This window comes from Anabrus simplex, chromosome 2 (genome assembly GCF_040414725.1).
Source record: "Anabrus simplex isolate iqAnaSimp1 chromosome 2, ASM4041472v1, whole genome shotgun sequence".
NCBI classification, from domain to species: Eukaryota; Metazoa; Arthropoda; class Insecta; order Orthoptera; family Tettigoniidae; genus Anabrus; species Anabrus simplex.
The window spans coordinates 986,720,972-986,742,365 of NC_090266.1; the positions used below are offsets into that span (position 1 = coordinate 986,720,972).

Here is a 21,394-nt window from a genome sequence, read left to right on the forward strand (position 1 = left end):
ATGGAAGAGTTATAGTTTCTACCTGAGGGAACGATGCTGAATGGTGCATGGTAATAGGAATTTCTACCTGAGGGAATGACCTGTGACAATGAAGTTCGGTGAATGAGGTCAGAACGGTCGATCAGGCAACACTGGCGACACGCAACGCTGCACCTGCGTAGCAGCAGGTTTTGACCACCTGCTCCCAACGTTGTTCAGTTGAGCAGTGTGTGTGTGCCATGTAAGACCTGTCTGACACAGTGCGTGTTTAGTGCGTTGGTTCTGAACTGCGAACAGGAACATGAACGACCAAAATATCAACGTACATTTTTGTTTTTAAGCTTGGCAAGACACAGAAAGAAACGCATGTGATGCTGGTACGTGTTTATGAAAATCAAGCACTGGCCTTGAAGTGTGTGTACGAATGGTTCGCCCGTTTTCGAGGAGGCCGGGAAAGTGTTTCTGACAACCCCTGTAGCAGAAGGCCGGTGACCGCCGTCAGTGATGAAAACATTGAGAAGGTGAGGACATCAATCATGAACGATCGGCAATTAACTGTACGCATGATAGCGGATGAACTGAAAATTAACTGTGAATCCGTGTGACAAATCGTTACCCAGAAATTAGGGAAGAGGAAAACGTGTTCTTGTCTTGTGCAACATCACTAGACTGACGATCAGAAGCAGGCACGTTTAGAGGCTTCACAAGATGTTGTCGAAACGGTGGATGCGATACCAAATTTCTTGAACTGAATCGTCACCAAGGATGAAATCTGGTGTCTCAGGTATGACCCTGAAACGAAACGGCAAAGCATGGAATGGCGCTCTCCAGGATCCCCTTGTCGGAAAAAGGTCAGAGCCGAAAAGACACACATCAAAATGATGCTCATCACCTTTTTCGATAGTCAAGGCATTATCCACAAGGAATTTCTACCTGAGGGAACGACGCTGAATGCTGCACGGTACACTGAAATTTTGAGCCATTTTATGAAACGTCTACGCAGGGTACGACCCCAGTACGCACAACAAGGTTCATGGTATTTTGTCCATGACAACACTCACCCACACACAGCCAATATCATCGAAGAGTTCATGGCAAAAAAGGGGGTGGTGCAACTTCAACATCCCCCATACTCGCCAGATCTCAATCCTCCAGACCTTTTCATATTCCCACGACTCAAACTCGCTTTGAAAGGAAAGAGATTTGACGATATTCCTGACATCCAACGAAACGTGATGAGGCTTTTGAACACCATCCCAAAGGAAGCCTTCTTGCAAATTTTCCAGGACATGTATCGCTGATCTCAGCAGTGCATAGTTATGGGAGGGGAATATTTCGAAGGGCAGTAAGGTCACTGTCGTGCATTGTTCATCTACGTTGATAGTACAGGACTATTCACTGAACTTTATTGTCACAGGTTGTATATGGTTGATAAGAAGAGAATGGGAAAATTTTTAAAAAGCAATTATGATCAGTGGAAAATGGTAAATAAAAATGTAAACGGCCTATGGGCTGGGTTTAAAGCAATTGTTGAGGAGTGCAAAAACAGGGTATGTACCTTTAAAAGTGGTAAGGAATAGTAAGGATCCATTAGATTAGAAGAGGGAAATAAAGAGATTAAGAAGGAAGTGCAGATCAGAAAGAAATATAAGCAGGAATAATTGCTGGAGTAGGGAGAGATTGTAAGAGCTCACTATGAAATTGAATTCAGCAAAATAAATCGGCCAAGGATAACATGATGGCAAACATAATTGGGAGCCACATGAATTTTAATGAACAATGAAAGGACATGTATAGATATTTTAAGGCAGAAACAGGTTCCAAGAAGGACATTCCTGGGAACATTAATGAACAAGAGGAGTGTATAATGCAATTACTTACAGAAGGCAGAAGTATTCAGTCAGCAATGTGTAAATGTAGTTGTATATAAACGCAGTTGGGGTTGATACGATTTCTGGTGATATATTAAAGGCTATGGGTTGGGATATAGTGTCATATCTGAAACACTTACTGTATTTGATTACTGTCTGCATGAAGGAGCGATACCAAATGAAGAGTTGCAATAGTAGCCCCACTGTACAAGGTAAAGGGTGACAAACATAAAGCAGAAATTTATAGGCCAGTCAGCTTGAAATCTGTTGTTTGTAAGCTCAGGGCAAGCATTCTTTCTGATTATATTAGACATGTTTGCAAAATTACTAACTGGTTTGATATAAGGCATTTAGGGTTTGGGAAAGGTTATTTCAGTGAATCTCAACTTGTAGGATTCCAGCAGGATATAGCAGATATTTTAGATTCAGGAGGTGAAATGGACTGTATCACTAATGACCTTCCAAGGCATTTGATAGGGCAGATCATGTGAAATTACTGACTAAAATGAGGGCAATTGAACTAAACAAAAGAATGGTTGAATGGATGGCTACATTTCTAGAAAACAGAACTCAGCGAATTAGAATAGGTGAAGCATTACCTGATCCTGCAATGATTAAAAGGGGGCCCTGGGGGACAGGATTATTAGACCGTTATGTTATCTTAAATATATAAATGATATGAGTAAAGATAAGGATATCTGCAGATGATGTTATATTGTATAGAGTAGTACATGAGTTGCAGGATTGTGAGTGATTTCAGGGGGACTTAAACAATGTAGTGAGATGGACAGCAGGCAATGGTATGAATGTAAATGGAATGAAAAGTCAAGCTGTAAGTTTCAACAAGACAGAAAGTCCTCTCAGTTTAAATTAGTGTTAATGGGGTGATAGTACCTCATGGGGAACAATGTAGGTACCTAGGTGTTAATATAAGTAATGATCTTCATTGGGGAAATCATACAAGTGAGGTAGTTAAGAAAGGTTACAAGTCTCTTCACGTTATGAGAGTATTTAGGGGTTGTAGTAAGGATGTAAAGGAAAGGGCGTATAATTCTCTGGTAAGACCGCAGTTACAGTACGGCTCCAGTGTATGGGACCCTCACCAGGACTACTTGATTTGAGACTGGGAAACATTTATTATTTTTTTTTGCTAGTTGCTTTACATCACATCGACACGGATAGGTCTTATGACGACAATGGATAGGAAAGGCCTAGGAGTTGGGAAGGAAGCGGCCGTGGCCTTAATTAAAGTACAGCCCCAGCATTTGCCTGGTGTGAAAATGGAAAACCACGGAAAACCATCTTCAATGCTGCCGACAGTGGGATTTGAACCCGCTATCTCCCGGATGCAAGCTCACAGCCGCGTGCCCCGAACCGCACGGCCAACTCGCCCGGTGGAAAAAAAAATCAAAGGAAAGCAGCATGATTTATTGTTCTGGGTGGACCGAGTGAGTTGGCCATGTGGGTTCGAACCCCACTGTCGTCAGCCCTCAAGATGGTTTTCCATGGTTTCTCATTTTCACACCAGGCAATTGCTGGGGTTGTACCGTAATTAAGCCCACGGTTGCTCCCCATTCCTAGCTCTTTCCTATCCCATCGTTGCCATAAGACCTATCTGTGTTGATGCGACGTAAAGCAAACTGTAAATAAATAATGTTCTGAGTGATTTCCAACAAAGGAGTAGTGGCAGACTTTTGGCTGGGAAGACTTGGGAGTAAGGAGATGAGATGCTAGACTATGTGGTATGTTTCAAGCTGTCAGTGGTGAGTTTTTGTGGAATAACGTAGGTAGAAGAGTAAGCTTGAGTGGAGCTTTTAAAAGTAGGAAAGATCATAACATGAAGATAAAGTTGGAATTCAAGAGGACATACTGGAGTAAATATTCATTTATAGAATGAGGAGTAGGGGATTGGAATAAATTATCAAGGGAAATGTTCAATACATTTCCAAGTTCATTTAAAATGTTTAAGGAAAAGCAGGGTAAACAATTATAAATAAACTAGCAAGATGCCCGTGCTTCGCTACGGCTTTAAAATGAAAGTTATTATTCAAAGTTTTACAGTTTGAAGAGTCCACCATCAGCTGAGTCTGTAAAATACGTCCTCAGTTCGTACATCAAACTATTTTGGGGGAATGATTATTTATTTTATAATCTACCACTCACTTGAACCTCATATGGAAGAATTTAAATATTTTAAACCATATCTGATTTAACATCTAGGACATAAAACGACCAACCTGTGAAATTTTTATTTTGTACGTAGAACAGTAATGAAGGAATAAATACTTTTTTAAGGGGTGAATGTTTTGAAATAATTATGAACATCATAACATCACTTAAAAAAAGTTATGTTCATGCCTGAAACGGTTTCAGAAGAATCAATATTGTGTTTTTGAGAGTCAACTACCATCTAAACCTCTTAGGGGAGAAATGTTTTGAAGTATACGGTATTTTACACCTGGGCCATAAAAGAAGACTCTTCTCATAAAATTACAACTTTGTACGCCAAACAGTTTTGGAGGGATGAATAATTTAGTTTACGAAGTTAACCTCATTTGACACTTTGGCGGTGGAACGTTTAAAAGAGATTCCAAATAGCAATTTTCACATCTGTAACATCTTCAGTATTTTCCCAATAAAAATAATTCAACTAGGTTCGGTTCGGTTCGCTTTGCTTCACCCATCCCACCCCACTCCCTTAAGTGGATTTTCCTAAAACAAAAAAATATGTGTTTATTTTTAAAGGAGATTCCAAATCCCAATTTTCATGTCTGTAACATCTTCAGTTTTTGAGATATAAGTATCAACATAAAAAGAATTCAACCCCTTTTTCAGTCCTTTTTACACACACACCCCCCTCCACTGATGTGGTTTTTTCCTAAAACAAACAAATACGTGTTACTTTTATTTTTAAAACAGATTAAAATACCAATTTTCACGTGTGTAACATGTTAAGTTTTTGATATATACTGTGTATATGCTCATTTTAAAAATTTACCCCCTTTAGCACTTCCCCTTAAGTGGATTTTCAGAAAACAAATTATGCATGTCCCTTTACTTTTACAGGAGATTTCAAATACCAATTTTCACGTCTGTCACATGTTATGTTTATGAGATACACTCATTTCAATGATTCACCCCTTTGTAACTCCTGTTCACCACCCCTTAAGTAGATTTTCCAAAAACAAAAAATACGTGTTTCTTTACTTTTAAAGGGATTCCAAATACGAATCTTCATGTCTGTAACATCTTCAGTTTTTGAGATACAAATATCCACATAAAAAGAATTCAACCACTTTTTCAGTCTTCTTTACACCCCCCCCCCCACCCACCCACCCACTGAAGTGTTTTTCCCAAAAACAAACGAATATGTGTTACTTTTATTTTTAAAAGATATTAAAAATACCAATTTTCACGTCTATAATGTGTTGAGTTTTTTATATATACTCATTTTAAAAATTTACCCCCTTTAACACTTCCTTCCCCTTAAGTGCATTTTCAGAAAACAAATTATACGAGTTCCATACTTTTACAGGAGATTCCAAACACCAATTTTCACGTCTGTAACATGTTACGTTTATGAGATACACTCATTTCAAAAATTTACCCCTTTGTATCTCCTGTCCAAAAACAAACAAAAATATGTGTTTCCTTATTTTTAAAGGAGATTCCAAACACCAATTTTCATGAGTGCAACATCTTCAGTTTTTGAGATATAGAAGTCCACATAAAAGGTATTCAACCTCTTTTCACCTTTTTTCAGCCCCCCTTAACAGGATTAAAAAAAGGAAAAAAAAAGAAAAAAAAAAGTGTTTCTGTATTTTTAAAGCAGATTCCAAATACCAATTTTCATGTCTTTAAACTGTTCAGTATTTGAGATATAGATACACTCATTTAAAATTCACCCCCTTAGGGATGGAATATCCAAAAATCCTCTCTTAGTGAGCACCTATGTTGTAATATGAATGTATCCCCAAAATTTCATTTCTTTATGCCCAGTAGTTTTGGCTCAGCGATGATGAATCGGTCTGTCGGTCAGTCAAGACATGTTATTTTATATATATAGATGTGAATATGAGGTTAACAATTGATAGGAATCTGCCACCTGGCCGACGGCCTTAAATGCAGATTACTGATGATTGATCGATAAATTACAATTTTCAATATTATATTTTTAGAGGTGCTTTAGAAACATTTCTAATATAATACGGAGTTAAGGTGGATAAGCTGTGGCTTGTGGTCGCTTGGGTTTAAATTATCTGATACGCTCACCAACAATCCAATCATGCTTACTGGGGACAACATCAGTTAGGTTATTTAGTTTAAGACAAACTGTATAGCTATTTGGTAGGTGCATTTACATTGCTGTACTTTAATCTTGGATAGTAAATAACTATGTCCTCACACGTGATGAAACTCCCTCGCCATTTAGAGGCTATCTATTGACATCGGATGCCTGATAAGTTTTAAATACTATTATCAGAAATTCAGTGAACAGGGAAAGCCACTTAACACTACAATACTCTGCAAAGTCAAGCATTGAACTTGTTTAATTATGCAAATATATTACCTTTTGCCGAATGAATAACAGGAATTGTACTTTTTTTTAAAAATGGAAATACTATAATGCACATTCAACGAATTGTAAATTGTAGTTTGTATGCTTAAACCCCGTATCTCAGTAAAGTGTAACAAAAATTATGACAAGCCAGTTTTCTTTGAATGTATAAATATAAGAAAATAAAACTGACTCTTTATATTGAGCACAGTATAAACTGAACTGGAATATCTTGCAAAGGTCAGTTTTCTTGCGATTATAGCATTAAAAAAAATAGTGTACCCTAAACAGCATTTCATTGAGAAGAGGGGGAGAGCTTTGTAGTCATAATTGAACGTCACTGTTCCTTTCCTGCAAAGTGTGTTTGCTCTCTCGCTTCACTGCGACGTATGCTCGGTATGTAAGGTGCCCACATTTAAGTCAGGTCACCCCGGCAGCTCAGCTGAGTACCTCTGATTTAGAAAGTAAAATAAGAGGGTGGCACATCAAGCAATGATGCCATAATGACTATGGCTACTATGGTAGCTTGTCACTGAGCTGCTTGCATGCAACTCATATAGTTGGTGGCAACAACTTGCTAGCTTGGAAAGTCTTTATAAGCTTTGTGATAGCTGGACAGGAATCATGATATATTTCATACCTGTTATACATACATTGCATTATAACAACTTATTTTTCATATAGCATCATGCACATGCAGATTATCACAATGTGCAGCCATCTTGGTTCTTACAGCAGAGTCCCGGACAAAGTCCCAGATAAGAGATTTAACTGTCTCTCTAACTTTGGCATAGCTAAACTAGAGAATATTCTCCCAGACTGCACATGCACAAAAGTCGTAATATGCATTTTCAAACAAACTTCCAGATAAATGTGCAAACTGCTGCATAAATTTCAACCACACTTTTCTCTGGGTGTCGTAGTACAGGCCCTTAGCAGCAGCTGGCTAACATGCTATGCAATGATATAAAGAGCTTAAATCCACATCCCGACATGGCTCACGACTGAATCAAATAGAGACAGAGGAACTATTAACCGGAAGAAACGTACATGAACAAGATGATGGTAAATGGCATGAGTTCCTGCAGTCAAATCCCAGCTGGTGATCCGTGAGCAATGGGTGCGTGGCCTAGAAAGTGGTCCTGAGAATCAGAATACCAGTTACTACAGATTACTAATGTATCTGAACTATATTCCAAATAGTGGCCATTCTTATTCCCTGGCAGCTTGAACTACTCAATCCATTGATAGGAAAATTGTTATAGTGGGAGGGGAACAGAAAGTCCAGATTCAACCTGAGGTCACTCGATGAAAGAGATCGGGTGTGGAAAAGGGCAGGAGGACGCTTTGCTCCCTGTACCTTTGCCAAGGTTACATCATTTGGAGGAGGTTCCATGATGGTGTGGGGTGATATAACTTCAAATAACCATACTGATCTTGTACTCACTGAGAACAGATTCCTCACAGCACACCAATACATCAAGGAGATTCTCATTAGCCACGTAATGCCATTTGCATTTACTTTCATGGAAAAACTTTATTGCTTATGCCTGATAATGCAAGACCCCATGCTGCTGAGTGTATCATGGAGTTTCTTCAAAAGGTCAATATTCCCACTCTGGACTGGTCATCCAGGAGTGCTAGACCTCAACCCTATTGAGCATGTGTGGGACATTATTTTTTGTTGCCTATGGTACTGAGTTTTCAACAATCTGACTGAACTAACAGTGGTGATGCAAGAAGAATGGGATAACATAACACAAGAGTACATTTAGGGCTTGATCAGGAGCATGCCCAGAATACTCATGGTGGTAACTGAAGCCAGGATTGGCAATACTTCCTATTGATCATGTAATCAACATCCAGCAAGTTTCCAGTACATTTCCTTGAATGTACACCATTTAAATCAATAATTTCGGTACCGGTAATCAGAAAATCTGTCAGATTCTGTTTCTTTTCATTTATAAAACCATATCTTCTTAAAATAAAATGTTTTGAGCACTGTTGTCTTTGGGATAGGTATGGAAAGATTCCTTCTTTTAATCTAAAATACTATTTTGAAAATAAAAATAAATTTGACTACCTTAAATTGAGATGATTTTTTTAAAAATACCAAGTGTAAGCTTTCATTTTGGAAGGCAGTGTATATGAGAGAGACAGAGTTATATTACAACAATACGACTGAATGCCAGGTAGAGAGGTAGAGTAGGTGAAATCAATAACAGCAAGTTCGTAGTTCCAAACAACTGTATTTTGTACAAAGTGAGCGACTTTGCAGAGGAAACTACCTTTACATTATTTCACTTGCACATCAACTAAAAGTGGGGAACAGTTTTAATAGCGCAGTCACAACTAAGGTTTAAAGACTTAGAAATGAGCATGCTGTATAAAACTGTGTGGAGGTTAGGTCATATGAGGTGAATGGCGGAGGATAATGATAGTGTGGGGTGATAAAAAAGAAAGAGGAAGTCTTAAAGAGACAATGATCAGCAATTATTAGATTGAGTCTTAATATTTCAAGGTCAGTAGTAGTAGTAGTTGTTGTTGTTGCTGCTACACTGCTTTGTATGACTGTTTCAAATTACACACAATGAGTAAAATGAGAAATTTTAACATTACTTGAATAATGAAAACCCAATTTTTTTTTTTTTTTGCTAGGGGCTTTACGTCGCACCGACACAGATAGGTCTTATGGCGACGATGGGATAGGAAAGGGCTAGGAGTTGGAAGGAAGCGGCCGTGGCCTTAATTAAGGTACAGCCCCAGCATTTGCCTGGTGTGAAAATGGGAAACCACGGAAAACCATCTTCAGGGCTGCCGATAGTGGGATTCGAACCTACTATCTCCCGGATGCAAGCTCACAGCCGCGTGCCTCTACGCGCACGGCCAACTCGCCCGGTAAAACCCAAATTATGCCATAGTCTAAATCAAGGAATGCAAGAAGTGCATATACAGAAATTGACAACAATTGGTAACATTATCTACAAAGGAAATATTTAATACAAAATCATTCCATACCTCCTGTCATAATATAATTATAGAAACTCATTACCTTTCTTTTATAGACTTGACTAAAGGTGTAAGGGTCCATTGAAAGAAATTCTGGAAACTCAACGTGGTCATAGCGCTTCACTGCTTCTCCGTTTGGCTGCCATGTGGTGCGCTGTATATGGAAGCACAGGCACTTCGGTAGCTGCAAGATCATTCCACAGATTAATATTATTGACATAAATATAAACAAAAATTATACAGCTTTAACCAAAGGTTTCAAGTTCAAAGGAGGAAAATAAGATAGTATATGTGGTAAAAACTTGGTCTCAAGTCAGGTAATGGAATGGAACAAACCAGTGGCAAAGTCATGCATAGAAAGACATCAAATGAATGAATGAATGAATGAATGAATGAATGAATGAATGAATGAATTGCCACTAACTGCCATTTAGGGATGATGACCAGGAGACAGATTTCTTATTGCTTCCTAACTTAGCCTTTTCTTAAATGATTACAAAGAAGTTGGAAATATACTGGTCAAAAAAAGTTCTGCACATTTCAAGATTCTGTATTTATGGACCAAAAACAACATTGTTTATCCTACAATAGTGACAGTACAAACATAAAACCATTTTATCTTAGAGATAAAACATCAGCCTTAAGTGCAAAAAGAATATTTCATCATACAGCAATGTAAACAAAAATCACGTAATCCTTAAACCACAATTAAAGTCAATTTTCTGTGTAATCAGCAATGTGTGTGGCCTCCATGAGCCCTGTGACATTCTTGAAGGCGGTGTGGCATGCTCAATACCAAGGTATCCAGTACATCTTGAGGAAGATTGTCCCATTCCTCTATGGCAGCAAGGATAAGGTCTTGTAGGGCTTGAGGTGGCTGGGAACAGTTGGAAATTGCTGTTTTCAGTTGTCTCCATACATGCTCCACGCAATTCAAATCAGGAGACGATGGAGGCCAGACCATCCCTTGAATAATCCTTTGAATACCATGTCTTTCCAAGAACCTATTCACCGACTGTGCACAGTGGGCACGAGCACTGTCGACAATTAAAGTGAAATTTGCTCCAATGTCAGCTCTAAATCCATGAAGAATGGGTTCAAGGATGTTGTCCTCAAATTTTTGTAATGCCATATTGCCCTGGATGTGGACTTGTGGTGTGCGGTGGCCCATCATTACTCCTCCCCAGAAGAGTGCTGAATCACCACTTTGCTGGTAGCGTTCAACAGTGAAAGCTTCATTTAAACATTGACCATTTGCCCTCCAGACATGAATACTTTTGACATCTGGATGCAACGAAATATGTATCACATCAGTAAATATTGTTCGGGCCCACTATTCCTGGGTCCAATTTTCATACCTTCTTACCCATTCTACACGGTGATGTCGTGGTAATATTCGAGGCGTCGTCCCCTGAATGGCCTTCAACAACAGTCCTACATTGTGGAGTCTATTTTGAACAGTTTGTGTAGACACATTGACTCCTGTAGGTGCTCGAAGCTCCCTCCATAAGGTGGTTGCTATGCTCCCAGGTTGTCTCCTAGCGGAAACATGGATGTATCGGTCTTAAGCAGTGGTTGTTTTGCACGGTCAACTTGTCCTAGGGTTATCAGCTATGGATTGTGTCTCTTAGAGTTTCCGCCACAGTCTGGAAACGTCACTTTGATTGCATCGCACCACTTGAGCTACTTCAGCTTGTGTCACTTGACCATGTTGCATTAAAGCCACTATTCGAACTCTATCTGCTGCCGAAATCGTATTCCGTGATATTTCTATTACTGTGGTGCACTAAATTACACAGTAAAACAGTATTTATGACTTCCGTTTCAAATGCACTTCATCAGCTCAACTTCTCAACTGATCGGAATCTCTATTAAGTAGTGAATATATGAGCACATTGTAAGGAAAACAGATGTAACACATTTCAAAGATCATACAGAACAAAGACATCCAACATAATTTACTGGACGTGTTCAGAAATACAAAATCTTGGAATATGAAAAACTTTTTCTGATCAGTGTGTACTGAACATACCTCTTGGTACATTATTCCAATCCCCAATTCCTCTTCATATAAACAAATTTTTGTCCCAAACTGTCCTCTTGAATTCCAACTTTACCTTCATATTACGATATATATTTTTTTACAATTTGTTTTTTATCGCACCGACACAGATAGGTCTTATGGCGATGATGGGAAAAAGGCTTAGGAGTGGGAAGGAAGCAGCCGTGGCCTTAATTAAGGTACAGTCCCAGCATTTGCCTGGTGTGAAAATGGGAAACATCTTCAGGGCTGCCGACAGTGGGGCTCGAAACCACTATCTCCCAGGTGCAAGCTCTCAGCTGCGCTTCATCGCCATTAAGACCTATCTGTGTTGGTGTGACATAAAACAAATTGTAAAAAAAAAAGAAAAAGAAACTATTAAAAACTCCATACAAGCCCATTTGTCTACTAATGCCATTCCATGCGGCCACTCCTCTGCTGACAGTGAGGAGCTAGTCTTCTTACTACCAAATCCTCCCACTCAATAGATTGTAACATTCTTTTGTTGGAAATAACCAAGAACAAATCATGCAGGTTTTCCTTGGATCTTTTCCAGTTCTCAAAACAAGTAATCATGGTGAGGGTCCCATACACTGAAATCATACTCCCTTTGGGATCTCACCAGTGAATTACACACCCTAAACTTCACATCACCGGGCGAGTTGGCCGTGCGTGTAGAGGCGCGCGGCTGTGAGCTTGCATCCGGGAGATAGTAGGTTCGAATCCCACTATCGGCAGCCCAGAAAATAGTTTTCCGTGGTTTCCCATTTTCACACCAGGCAAATGCTGGGGCTGTACCTTAATTAAGGCCACGGCCGCTTCCTTCCAACTCCTAGGCCTTTCCTATCCCATCGTCGCCATAAGACCTATCTGTGTCGGTGCGACGTAAAGCCCATAGCAAAAAAACTTCACATCCTTACTACAATCCCTGAATACCTTCTTAACCAAATGAAGAGGTCTGTAACCTTTATTTTAAATCCTGTTAATATGATTACCCCAATGAAGATCTTTCCTTATATTAACACCTAGTTACTTACAGTGGTCCCCACGTGGTACTTCCATACCATCAACACAGTAATTGAAGCCAAGAGGACATTATCGTTTAGTGAAATTTGCAATCCTGACTTCACACCCCGTTAGCCATCATACCATTTTCTTGTTTTCAATCTCACAACACTGTCGAGGTCTTTTTGGATTTGCTCGCAATCATGTAACTTATTTACTACTCTACTATACAGTAAAACATCATCTACAAAAAGCCTTATCTGTGATTCCAGTTCTTCACTCGTGTTATTTATATACATAAGAAAATGTGACCTTGCCGCGGTGGGGAGGCTTGTGTGTCCCAATGATGCAGATAGCCGAGCCGCAGGTGCAACCATATCGGATGGGTATCTGTTGAGAGACCAGACTAACGAATGGTTCATCGAAAGGGCGGTAGCAGCCTTTCGGCAGCTGCAAGGGCGGCAGTCTGGATGATTGACTGATACGGCCTTGTAATAATACTCAACATGGCTTAGCTGTGTTGATACTGCTACACGGCTGAAAGCAACGGGAAACTACAGCCGTAACTAACTCCCGAGGACATGCAGCTCTCTCTGTATGAATGATGTACTGATGATGGCTTCCTCCCGGGTAAAATATTCCGGAGGTAAACTAGTCCCCCATTCGGATCTCCGGGTGGGGACTACACGAGAGGGGGCGATCATCAGGAAGATGGATACTGACATTCTGCGAGTCGGAGCGTGGAATGTTAGAAGTCTGAATCATTGGATTAAAGAGCAAAATCACAGACACCTCACTAAAGTTGGCACTCATATAAATGAGGGATTAGGGGAGGTAGCTTTGACAGAAACAGATGAGTAACAGAGGGAATTATTACTATGTTGAAGTTCACAAAACACTCCATGTAATGTTGTTCATAATGTTATAGTTATATTCAAACAAACAATAATAATTGGAGGACATGTAACACACTTGGAATGATGAAAAATACCACAGTATTTCTTTCCGACATTAGGAAAATCGCTTTAGCTGCCGATAATGCAATATTGGAGAATTGTACATTCTATTTCTAACTTACGTGGATGTACTGTCAATGTATCAACATTACTATATTGTTCTCGTTCCTCCTCATGTGCTTCTAGGGAGGAAATTTCCACCTACATATCTTTTTCTCACTCTCCTTATCAGCCATAACAAGATCCACTGGCTCCTGAATCGAGAAAATAGCTATTGAGTTTAGGTTAGTGATGATGTGGTGAGGGTTGTTGAACATTCCTAGTCTTCAAATACAGTATAGTGGCATTTCCTGCATGATGAATACTTTTTAAATATGGTACTCATTATTTTAGTATACTGTTCATTTGTAGTGAGACAAAAAGTTATTCAACATATTCAACAAATTTATTCATACAATTTCCCAACAGATTAATGTCAAACCCAACATCATTTCTTGTGGTAGCACAGTATATTTGTTAACCAGAATTTGTGGTTTAGTGCTTAGGAAATTGAAGGCCTGAATATTCATGTATAATTAGGCATGGAAGAAGATATTTTGACAACAGCAGAAGAAGATCCAGGTTGGATTATACAGAGTGTAGCATGCGGCAATTGTATTTCAGAACAATCAATCAATCAATCAATCAATCAATCAATCAATCAATCAATCAATCAATCAATCAATCAATCAATCAATCAGTCACTAATCTGCAATACGGCCTGTCGACCAGGTGGCAGATTCCCCATCAATTGTTTACCTATGCTTTTCTTAAAGGATTTCAAAGAACTAGGAAATTCATTGAACATTTCCCTTAGTAAACAATTCCATGAATATTTGCCGGCACTTTGTCCTCTTGAATAACAACCTTATATTCATAATAGACGTAGTTCCCGTCGTTGATAGGACAAACCGTTGATAGGACAAACACTTAGCATGTCCATGATGACGACGTTTTTGCCCATCCTTTATCTTGTTCCCCAGATTCTGAAGAACATAAGTGGGCACGACTCTCCCTGTCAGTGACTTGTCATGATGTACTCACATCCTGGCTCTCTGTGTCCCTTTGCAGTTTCATAATTTTTTGTTTGCATTATCATTGATCTTGATACTATCGGATTAACATTAAAAAAATACAGACATATATACAAAGCCTAAAAATTATAGCCAGAACAATTTCCATGGCAACACACTTTACAGTCTACACAGTTAGTTAACACTTCTTGGACAAACTTTCACATCACTGCCACCAATACTTTCCTTATTTTTTACTGTATCAGAAAAGGGTATAGTACAAACATTCACCATGAGCTGTTTTAGTGTAGAACCAACCGTAAGAGATATACACTATGTTTTATGCTTTAGGCCCCTTCTGGAGCACACCTTCCTGGAGTGATTTCTTGGACAACTTATAGACAAGATCCTACTCAACCTAATTATAAACTGAAATACCAAGTTTCATTAAAACTCACCCATCCGTATTCCCATGATTCTGTAACAGACACAGACAGACAAATACACTGCATGACAAAAAAATTGAACCACCCAGAAGTGGAGGAGGAAACTAAATGAAATTTCACATATTGAGAGGGTATGTGATGTTATTTAAGCGATTAAAAAGTCATGTCAAATTTACAAAGAACTTGGCAGTACGAGCCCACTTATCAGTAAGCCGTTGCACCCCTTTGGCCTGGATGTAACCACTGATTCGGTTTATAAGGTGTCATAAAGCCGTTGCATCCTCTCCTGAGGCATGCTCGCCCACAGTTGCTTGTAACTGGTCCTTGATATCCTGGATAATAGCACTGGGCGGAGTTGACACCCGAGCTGGTCCAACACATTCTATTGGGTACAGATCTGGGTATCTTGCTGGCCACAGAAGTATGTCAACTTCTTGCAGACAGTTCATAGAGACATGTGCCGTATGTGGACGAGCATTGCCCTGTTGGAAAATGGCATACTGGATACTGGATGATCCGACCAGCTGGCCAAATGGAGACCACAATGAGGCCCATACTACATTGCAGGTGATAAATATCATTGTTAGTCCGTATTGAAGATACTGAATGTAGGATGCTAAAGGGTTTATTGTGTCACCTATTCAATACATTATAAATTTTCAAACACTTAGGAATTTATTATTAAATCCATTTAAGTCATGTTTCGCCCTTCATTGAGGGCATCATCAGTCATAGTACCTCCTCAAGGCATAAATCAGGTACCTGATTAGTAATTAAATTGTAAACTTTAAGATACATTACAATGGGAAAGTTAAGCAAAAATGAAAAACATGTTCAGTGATGATACAGTTAAACAATATAAGTTTATAGACACAGTAGTCGGCACCAATGCATAAAATCACTGGGTATTTTAGCAGAGTCCAGCAGTGGTGGTCCGAAGAATAATTGACGCTACTCATTAGAAAATTATAGGAAATTATAAAGTTTATACATATATTTACATTTAAACACTTAGGGGAGAAAGGGTATAAAGTATCTGGCGTCAATGTTCATGACACTAATTACTGCTGTTGGTTGAACAATTACAGGTTGACAGGGTAACTATACAGTAAATTTCCAATATCCAATTGAACAGTTGAGAAATTACTAGCTTATATACATATTTACAAGAGAGCAGCTTGGTGAGAAAGGATATAAATGTCTGGCATCAAGTGCGTCCTGTTGTTTTAGTTGTTGGTTGATGATTGCAGCATTAACACATCAGTAATATGCAGAGTGGTCCAACCTCAGTTTATAACCACAGGGGGCAGGGAAAAATATTTCACCGTTTTTTCAAGAATGTCGAATGAGGTTCTATAGACATAGTCATACTGGAAGTTGTCTGGCTGAAGTCGCGGGTTCATGAATATGGCTTAATAAGTATGGTGAATTTGGTCGGCATGGACGGAGACTCACTGGGTGTCACTGAGTATACGGTGCATTTGAATGGCAACAATGATGGCAGTTATTTGTTGGTAATTGTATTTACTGGGAATATGTTGCGGGTTACAGTCTTTCGCTTTTTAGTTCTGTTAACTTCATGTAGCTTTGAATACTATGTGAAAACATCAGTGTGAGATGCTAGTGAGACTTTAAATGGATATTATTCCGTAAATGAAAACATGAAGGACCTCGGGACAAAGTTATAGTTTTGTGCTGCTGGCCTCGTGAAATAGAATGGAGTTGCTTATGGTATAATCCGCAGTGGAGGGATTAAAAATACCATGTTTACGCAAATAATCCCCGCCAACGAATAATCCCCGCACCCTAACTTTAGGAAGGCTGATTTTGAAAAAAAATGACAACATTGACGCAAATAAAACCCGCACGCCAATTTTGTGCCTCAATTTTTTTTTTAAATGTGCAGGTATTATTCGCGTAAATATGGTACATTACTACAGAGTCGGAGCGTCATAGCTGGGACGAGGTATCTTCTTTTTCTGTTTGTGAAGAGGAGCCGTAGTGGCACGCCACGATCGTGCCGGTGTGCGCTGGATTCTAGCGTGTTGTTAAAAGTTGTGTTGTATGAAGTGGAAGTTATCTGAAATCGAGATGTTATTATGATTAATTGGTATGTAAAGAAAAGATCTTATTAAATAAAGAAGAGTAAATGTTGTGTTACATACCTGATGTGTCACTGAAAAGCTTTTTGTTGGTGAGTGTTGATTAACTATGAAGGAGGCTCAGCCGGTGATACGCACATGTGTTTGGCGTTTGGCAGCGGGGGGGGTGGGGAGCTCTGGGAGGGAGGAGCATGGGCGGAGTTCATGCGCAGAAGAGAGCTGACGGAATGGAGGGAGGTAGAGTGGAGGGGTGAGCTTGTAATGTGTTGGGAGTATTGGTTGATAAGGTGTTGGCTGAAAAAAAAAGAGAGGGGGGTGTATGGACTCGAAAATTACGTGGATAGTGTTGATGTCTTTTTACTAATGCAGTTGAAATGTTATTTGCTTGTGTTGGGTGTTGTTGTGTTTTTGATGGTCATGTGGTTTTTATTTCTCCTATTGTATCGATGGGGTCGTGGTGGAGGGCGAAGTGCTTGGGTGGCAGGAGGTATGGGCTTGCTGTCATTGCGTGTGGGGGAATTGGTGGGAATGGGGGAGGTAGGGGGGAGGGGGGAGGGGGGTGACTGTCAACATGCTGGGTGATTTAGTTGTGTGGTATTAAAGATTTTAGAAAAGTTGTTACCTTGAAAATTCATTTTTTGAAGCAAGGTGGGAATTTGATCATAAAGGGTTTTTTTTTATATCTATTATCTCATTGAGGTTTTTGTCTTTATTGAAGTGTTGGTCTAGTAAGATGTATAGGTTCTCAAATTCAGTCATTAGTTTGCCTTTCTCAACTCTTTTTAGGATTTTTAAGTCTTGTTCTATTGTGGTGAAGTGGTGGCCAGTGTCCCTCATGTGGGTACTCATTGCGGAAAATTTATTATGTTTTTGGGCATTATAGTGTTCTAAATATCTAAAGTGAACAGGTGACACAATAAACCCTTTAGCATCCTACATTCAGTATCTTCAATACGGATTAACAATGATATTTTATCACCTGCAAGTTGCTTTACATCGCACCGACACAGATAGGTCTTATGGCAACAACAGGATAGGGAAGGAAACAGCCATGGCCTTAATTCAGGCACAGCCCCAGCAATTACCTGGTGTGAAAATGGGAAACTACGGAAAACCATCTTCAGGACTGCCGACAATGGGGTTCGAACCCACTATCATCCAGATGCAAGCTCACACACTGTGCACTAACTCGCCTGACTTTGGCCTAATTCAATGGGGCATTTCTACAGCCTGGATTATACCTCCCAAAATGATCTCGACTGAGTTCCAACACCAAATTTGTCAGCAAATAGGAAATGCCTGGAATTCAGTCAAATAGATTGATCATTAGTGTAAATATTGAAGATAATTGGTACAGGAACACTACCAGGTGGGAGACCAATTTTCTGGTTCCTCCAGCAACTTTCTTTACCTTGAAGTGTCAATTTGAATCTTCTGTTCAATAACAAGCATTGAATGATTCTTGTAATTTGAAGTCTTCTGTCATTTTAAACAGCTTAGGTAAGAGAAGTTGGTGGTTAACCATATCAAAAGCAGCAGTCAGGACCAGTAATGGACTTCATTGATGGATTGAAACTGGTCCTCTAGTGTAATAAAACTAGTTCAGTACATAACAAGTATTGATTTGGTGGAACATCTTTTTTAAGGTAGTTTTCAAGTAAGTTAACATCAACATGGAAATGAAAATTATTTATCAAGATCAGCAGTCAGGTCAATGGAAACAGCACCAGTTACAAGGCCCTTCTGAAATCCATCCTCAGTGTACCGGTCTGGACTTGTTCTGTGCACAATCGTCCTGGTCTGAAGTCTGACTTTTGATTAATCACCATACTGTCTAGAAGAAAAGTCATTCTATTGAGTATAAAATGTTCAAACAGTTTATGAAGGTGACTCAGGAGAGAGTCAGGCCTAAAGTTTATGGGGACATCTGGTGTCTTAACCTGGTTTCAAGAGTGCCACCACATTTGCTTTAAGCCAGGTCTGGGGGATCATCTCAGAATGGATGCAAACATGGAAGAAATTAGTTAACCATTCCAAGGTCTTTGCACCAAAATTCTTGATCTGTTCATTCCTAATACCATGTAAACCTTAAGCAAAATCCTAAGAAAACAATGATTACTCTTTTCCATCCAAATGATCATGCTGCTAATCACAAACTTTACATCAGTTGGGAAGGAAGGCAGCTTGAGTACACCCCTGTTGTCAATAAAAGCATCAAGTCTCTTTAATGAAAATGAACATGATACAATTTTGGTTAACGTACATCACTGAAGTAGATATGGCACTTAGAACCCATCTAATTCTTCCTTCACTTGAGGCAGTGAACAGTGAAAAATATCAAGGTAACTTTTTTTACTACTTATTTTACACTGCACTGGCACAGACAGGTCTTACGGCAATGATGGGACAAGAAAGAGATAGGACTAAGAAAGAAGCAACCATGGCCTTAAGTTACAGGCCCAGGTGTTCCTAGTGTGAAAATTGTAAATCACGGAAAACCATATTCAGGGCCGATGCAGTGGGGTTCAATCCCACTATCTCCTGAATGCAAGCTTACAGCTACGTGCCCCAAAGTGCATAGCCACTCACTCTTTAAGGTTACAGTTATTTTATCAATTGGACAGTGAGATGAATTATTAGTCCCATGCAAACTTAACCACAAAACTTTAGTTCTTTATGTATAAGTGGAAAATTAAAATTAATTTTTTAAAGTACTGTAATGAAGCCTGCTGGTAACCAATAAAGTTGTGCACATCTGTTACAGTAGAAACTAAAGCAAGTGAAAAAGGTCTACAATTTGGAATTGATTTTTTGAACAAAAGATACATCACAGTACGATGATAACTATATAAGCAAACCATATCCTATAAAAAATAGTTGAAGTACAAAATAAACCTTAGCTCTCTTCAATTTCCTGCAGAACTGGCCAGGCCAATTGCTTGTTCCTTTCCATTACAAACAAAACATGAGTCATATGTATATTACATATAAAGAAGCAACAACAAAGTAATACATCTATTTAGGAAGTTTTGATTTTAAAAAACATTTACATGCAATATTTCTAAACCACAATATTTCAATAAGATAACTAACTGCACACCTCTTGTTTGGTTTCAGATGCTTTAAATGTTGTTTGAAAGCAAAACAAAATATGGACATGATAATAATGTAAGTGAATATTTAAAAGGAAAAAAGATGGAGTTATCAGGATGGCTACAATGTTTGTTGTTCGCGTATCTTAAGAAACCTAAATTGATCAGTCAACGTCCAATGTGGGAAATATTTGATAGGGATGATTTTAATAATTTTGTCTTGTATAAAATTATAGACGAACAAAAGCACCGAGGAGAAAACAGCCAGTTTAGTCCTAATAATAACAGATAGTAGAAGAGATTTCTGTGTAAGGAGGAACAATTGAAGTCATTCTTTGATCTGAGGGTGGGGCAACACAGCTCTTATAATGAAGAAGATATCCAAATAAACAAAATTCCTCTCTAAATGTTAATTTACAATCCTACAAACAAGGAAAAGTGATCAATGACATCACATAACTAACAAATGCCAGAATTAAAATGACCAGATCCATATCGTTTATTACTGGAATGAAGGGTATAAGGTATCATAACTGAAAAAGTAATATTTTGAAAGCTGATGTGATACTGACCTTGCCAAAAGCCAATGTTTTCACTGCAGTGCTCTTTATGGCTCTAGAACATTTCTGATCTTGACTGCAACCCTCACACTCCACACCTTTCACTGTCTCAGTAGAAACATAATTGTCTAAAAGATGAGCTAGTGTCAGTCTTTTGAAGAGAAATCCTCCCAAACTTGGTAAGGACAAAGACAGGCTGTCAAACTTGTCATATAATAATGGGGACTGGAAAGAAAAGAAAATAAAAGAAGAAAAATCTACAGAAAGAATATGTTCATTTTAAAGAAACAATATTGCAAACTGGAAAAATACAATACCATATACAGTGTACAAAAGCAATAGAAATAAATAAAAATAATTAGATGTTACTGGTCCCATCAAATTAAGGTAACATAATCAGAAGAGCAAAGTGTGTGTAGTTTCAGTTAATACAGGGTCTTCATCTCAAAGTTGTGTACGGTAGTTTAACAGTGACTTCATCACACGCAGCCACAGCAGCAGAGTTATTTGCAGCATCAGGTTGACAGTTGAGTGGGGTAATGCAGTTTCTGTGTTAATGTTTATTAGTATAGTTTTGCTTAAAAACTGATGTCTGCATTAGAATAACAGGGTCTTCAAAGAGTGCTATGTGAAGTCTTCATCTCTCAAGAAGTGTCGGGTTCAATAATTCATTCACAAATTGAATTTCCTGGCATCAACAAATCTTGCACAAGAGAAGAACTA

General features: G+C 38.8%; 1 protein-coding gene across 3 annotated transcripts in view; it reads right to left on the reverse strand.

The window, feature by feature from the left end:
- Window positions 1-21,394, reverse strand: part of LOC136864611 (ubiquitin carboxyl-terminal hydrolase 30) — a 413,613-nt gene that overhangs the window by 217,778 nt on the left and 174,441 nt on the right. For 2 of the 3 annotated variants that reach the window (XM_067141848.2, XM_067141846.2), the window contains 2 exons: window positions 20,684-20,896; window positions 9,461-9,601 (listed from right to left, as the gene is read on the reverse strand). In XM_067141848.2, the coding sequence (XP_066997949.2) occupies window positions 9,461-9,601; window positions 20,684-20,896 (354 nt within the window). The remainder of the gene's footprint in view (window positions 1-9,460; window positions 9,602-20,683; window positions 20,897-21,394) is intronic. The other variant, XM_067141847.2, reaches the window with a different exon arrangement.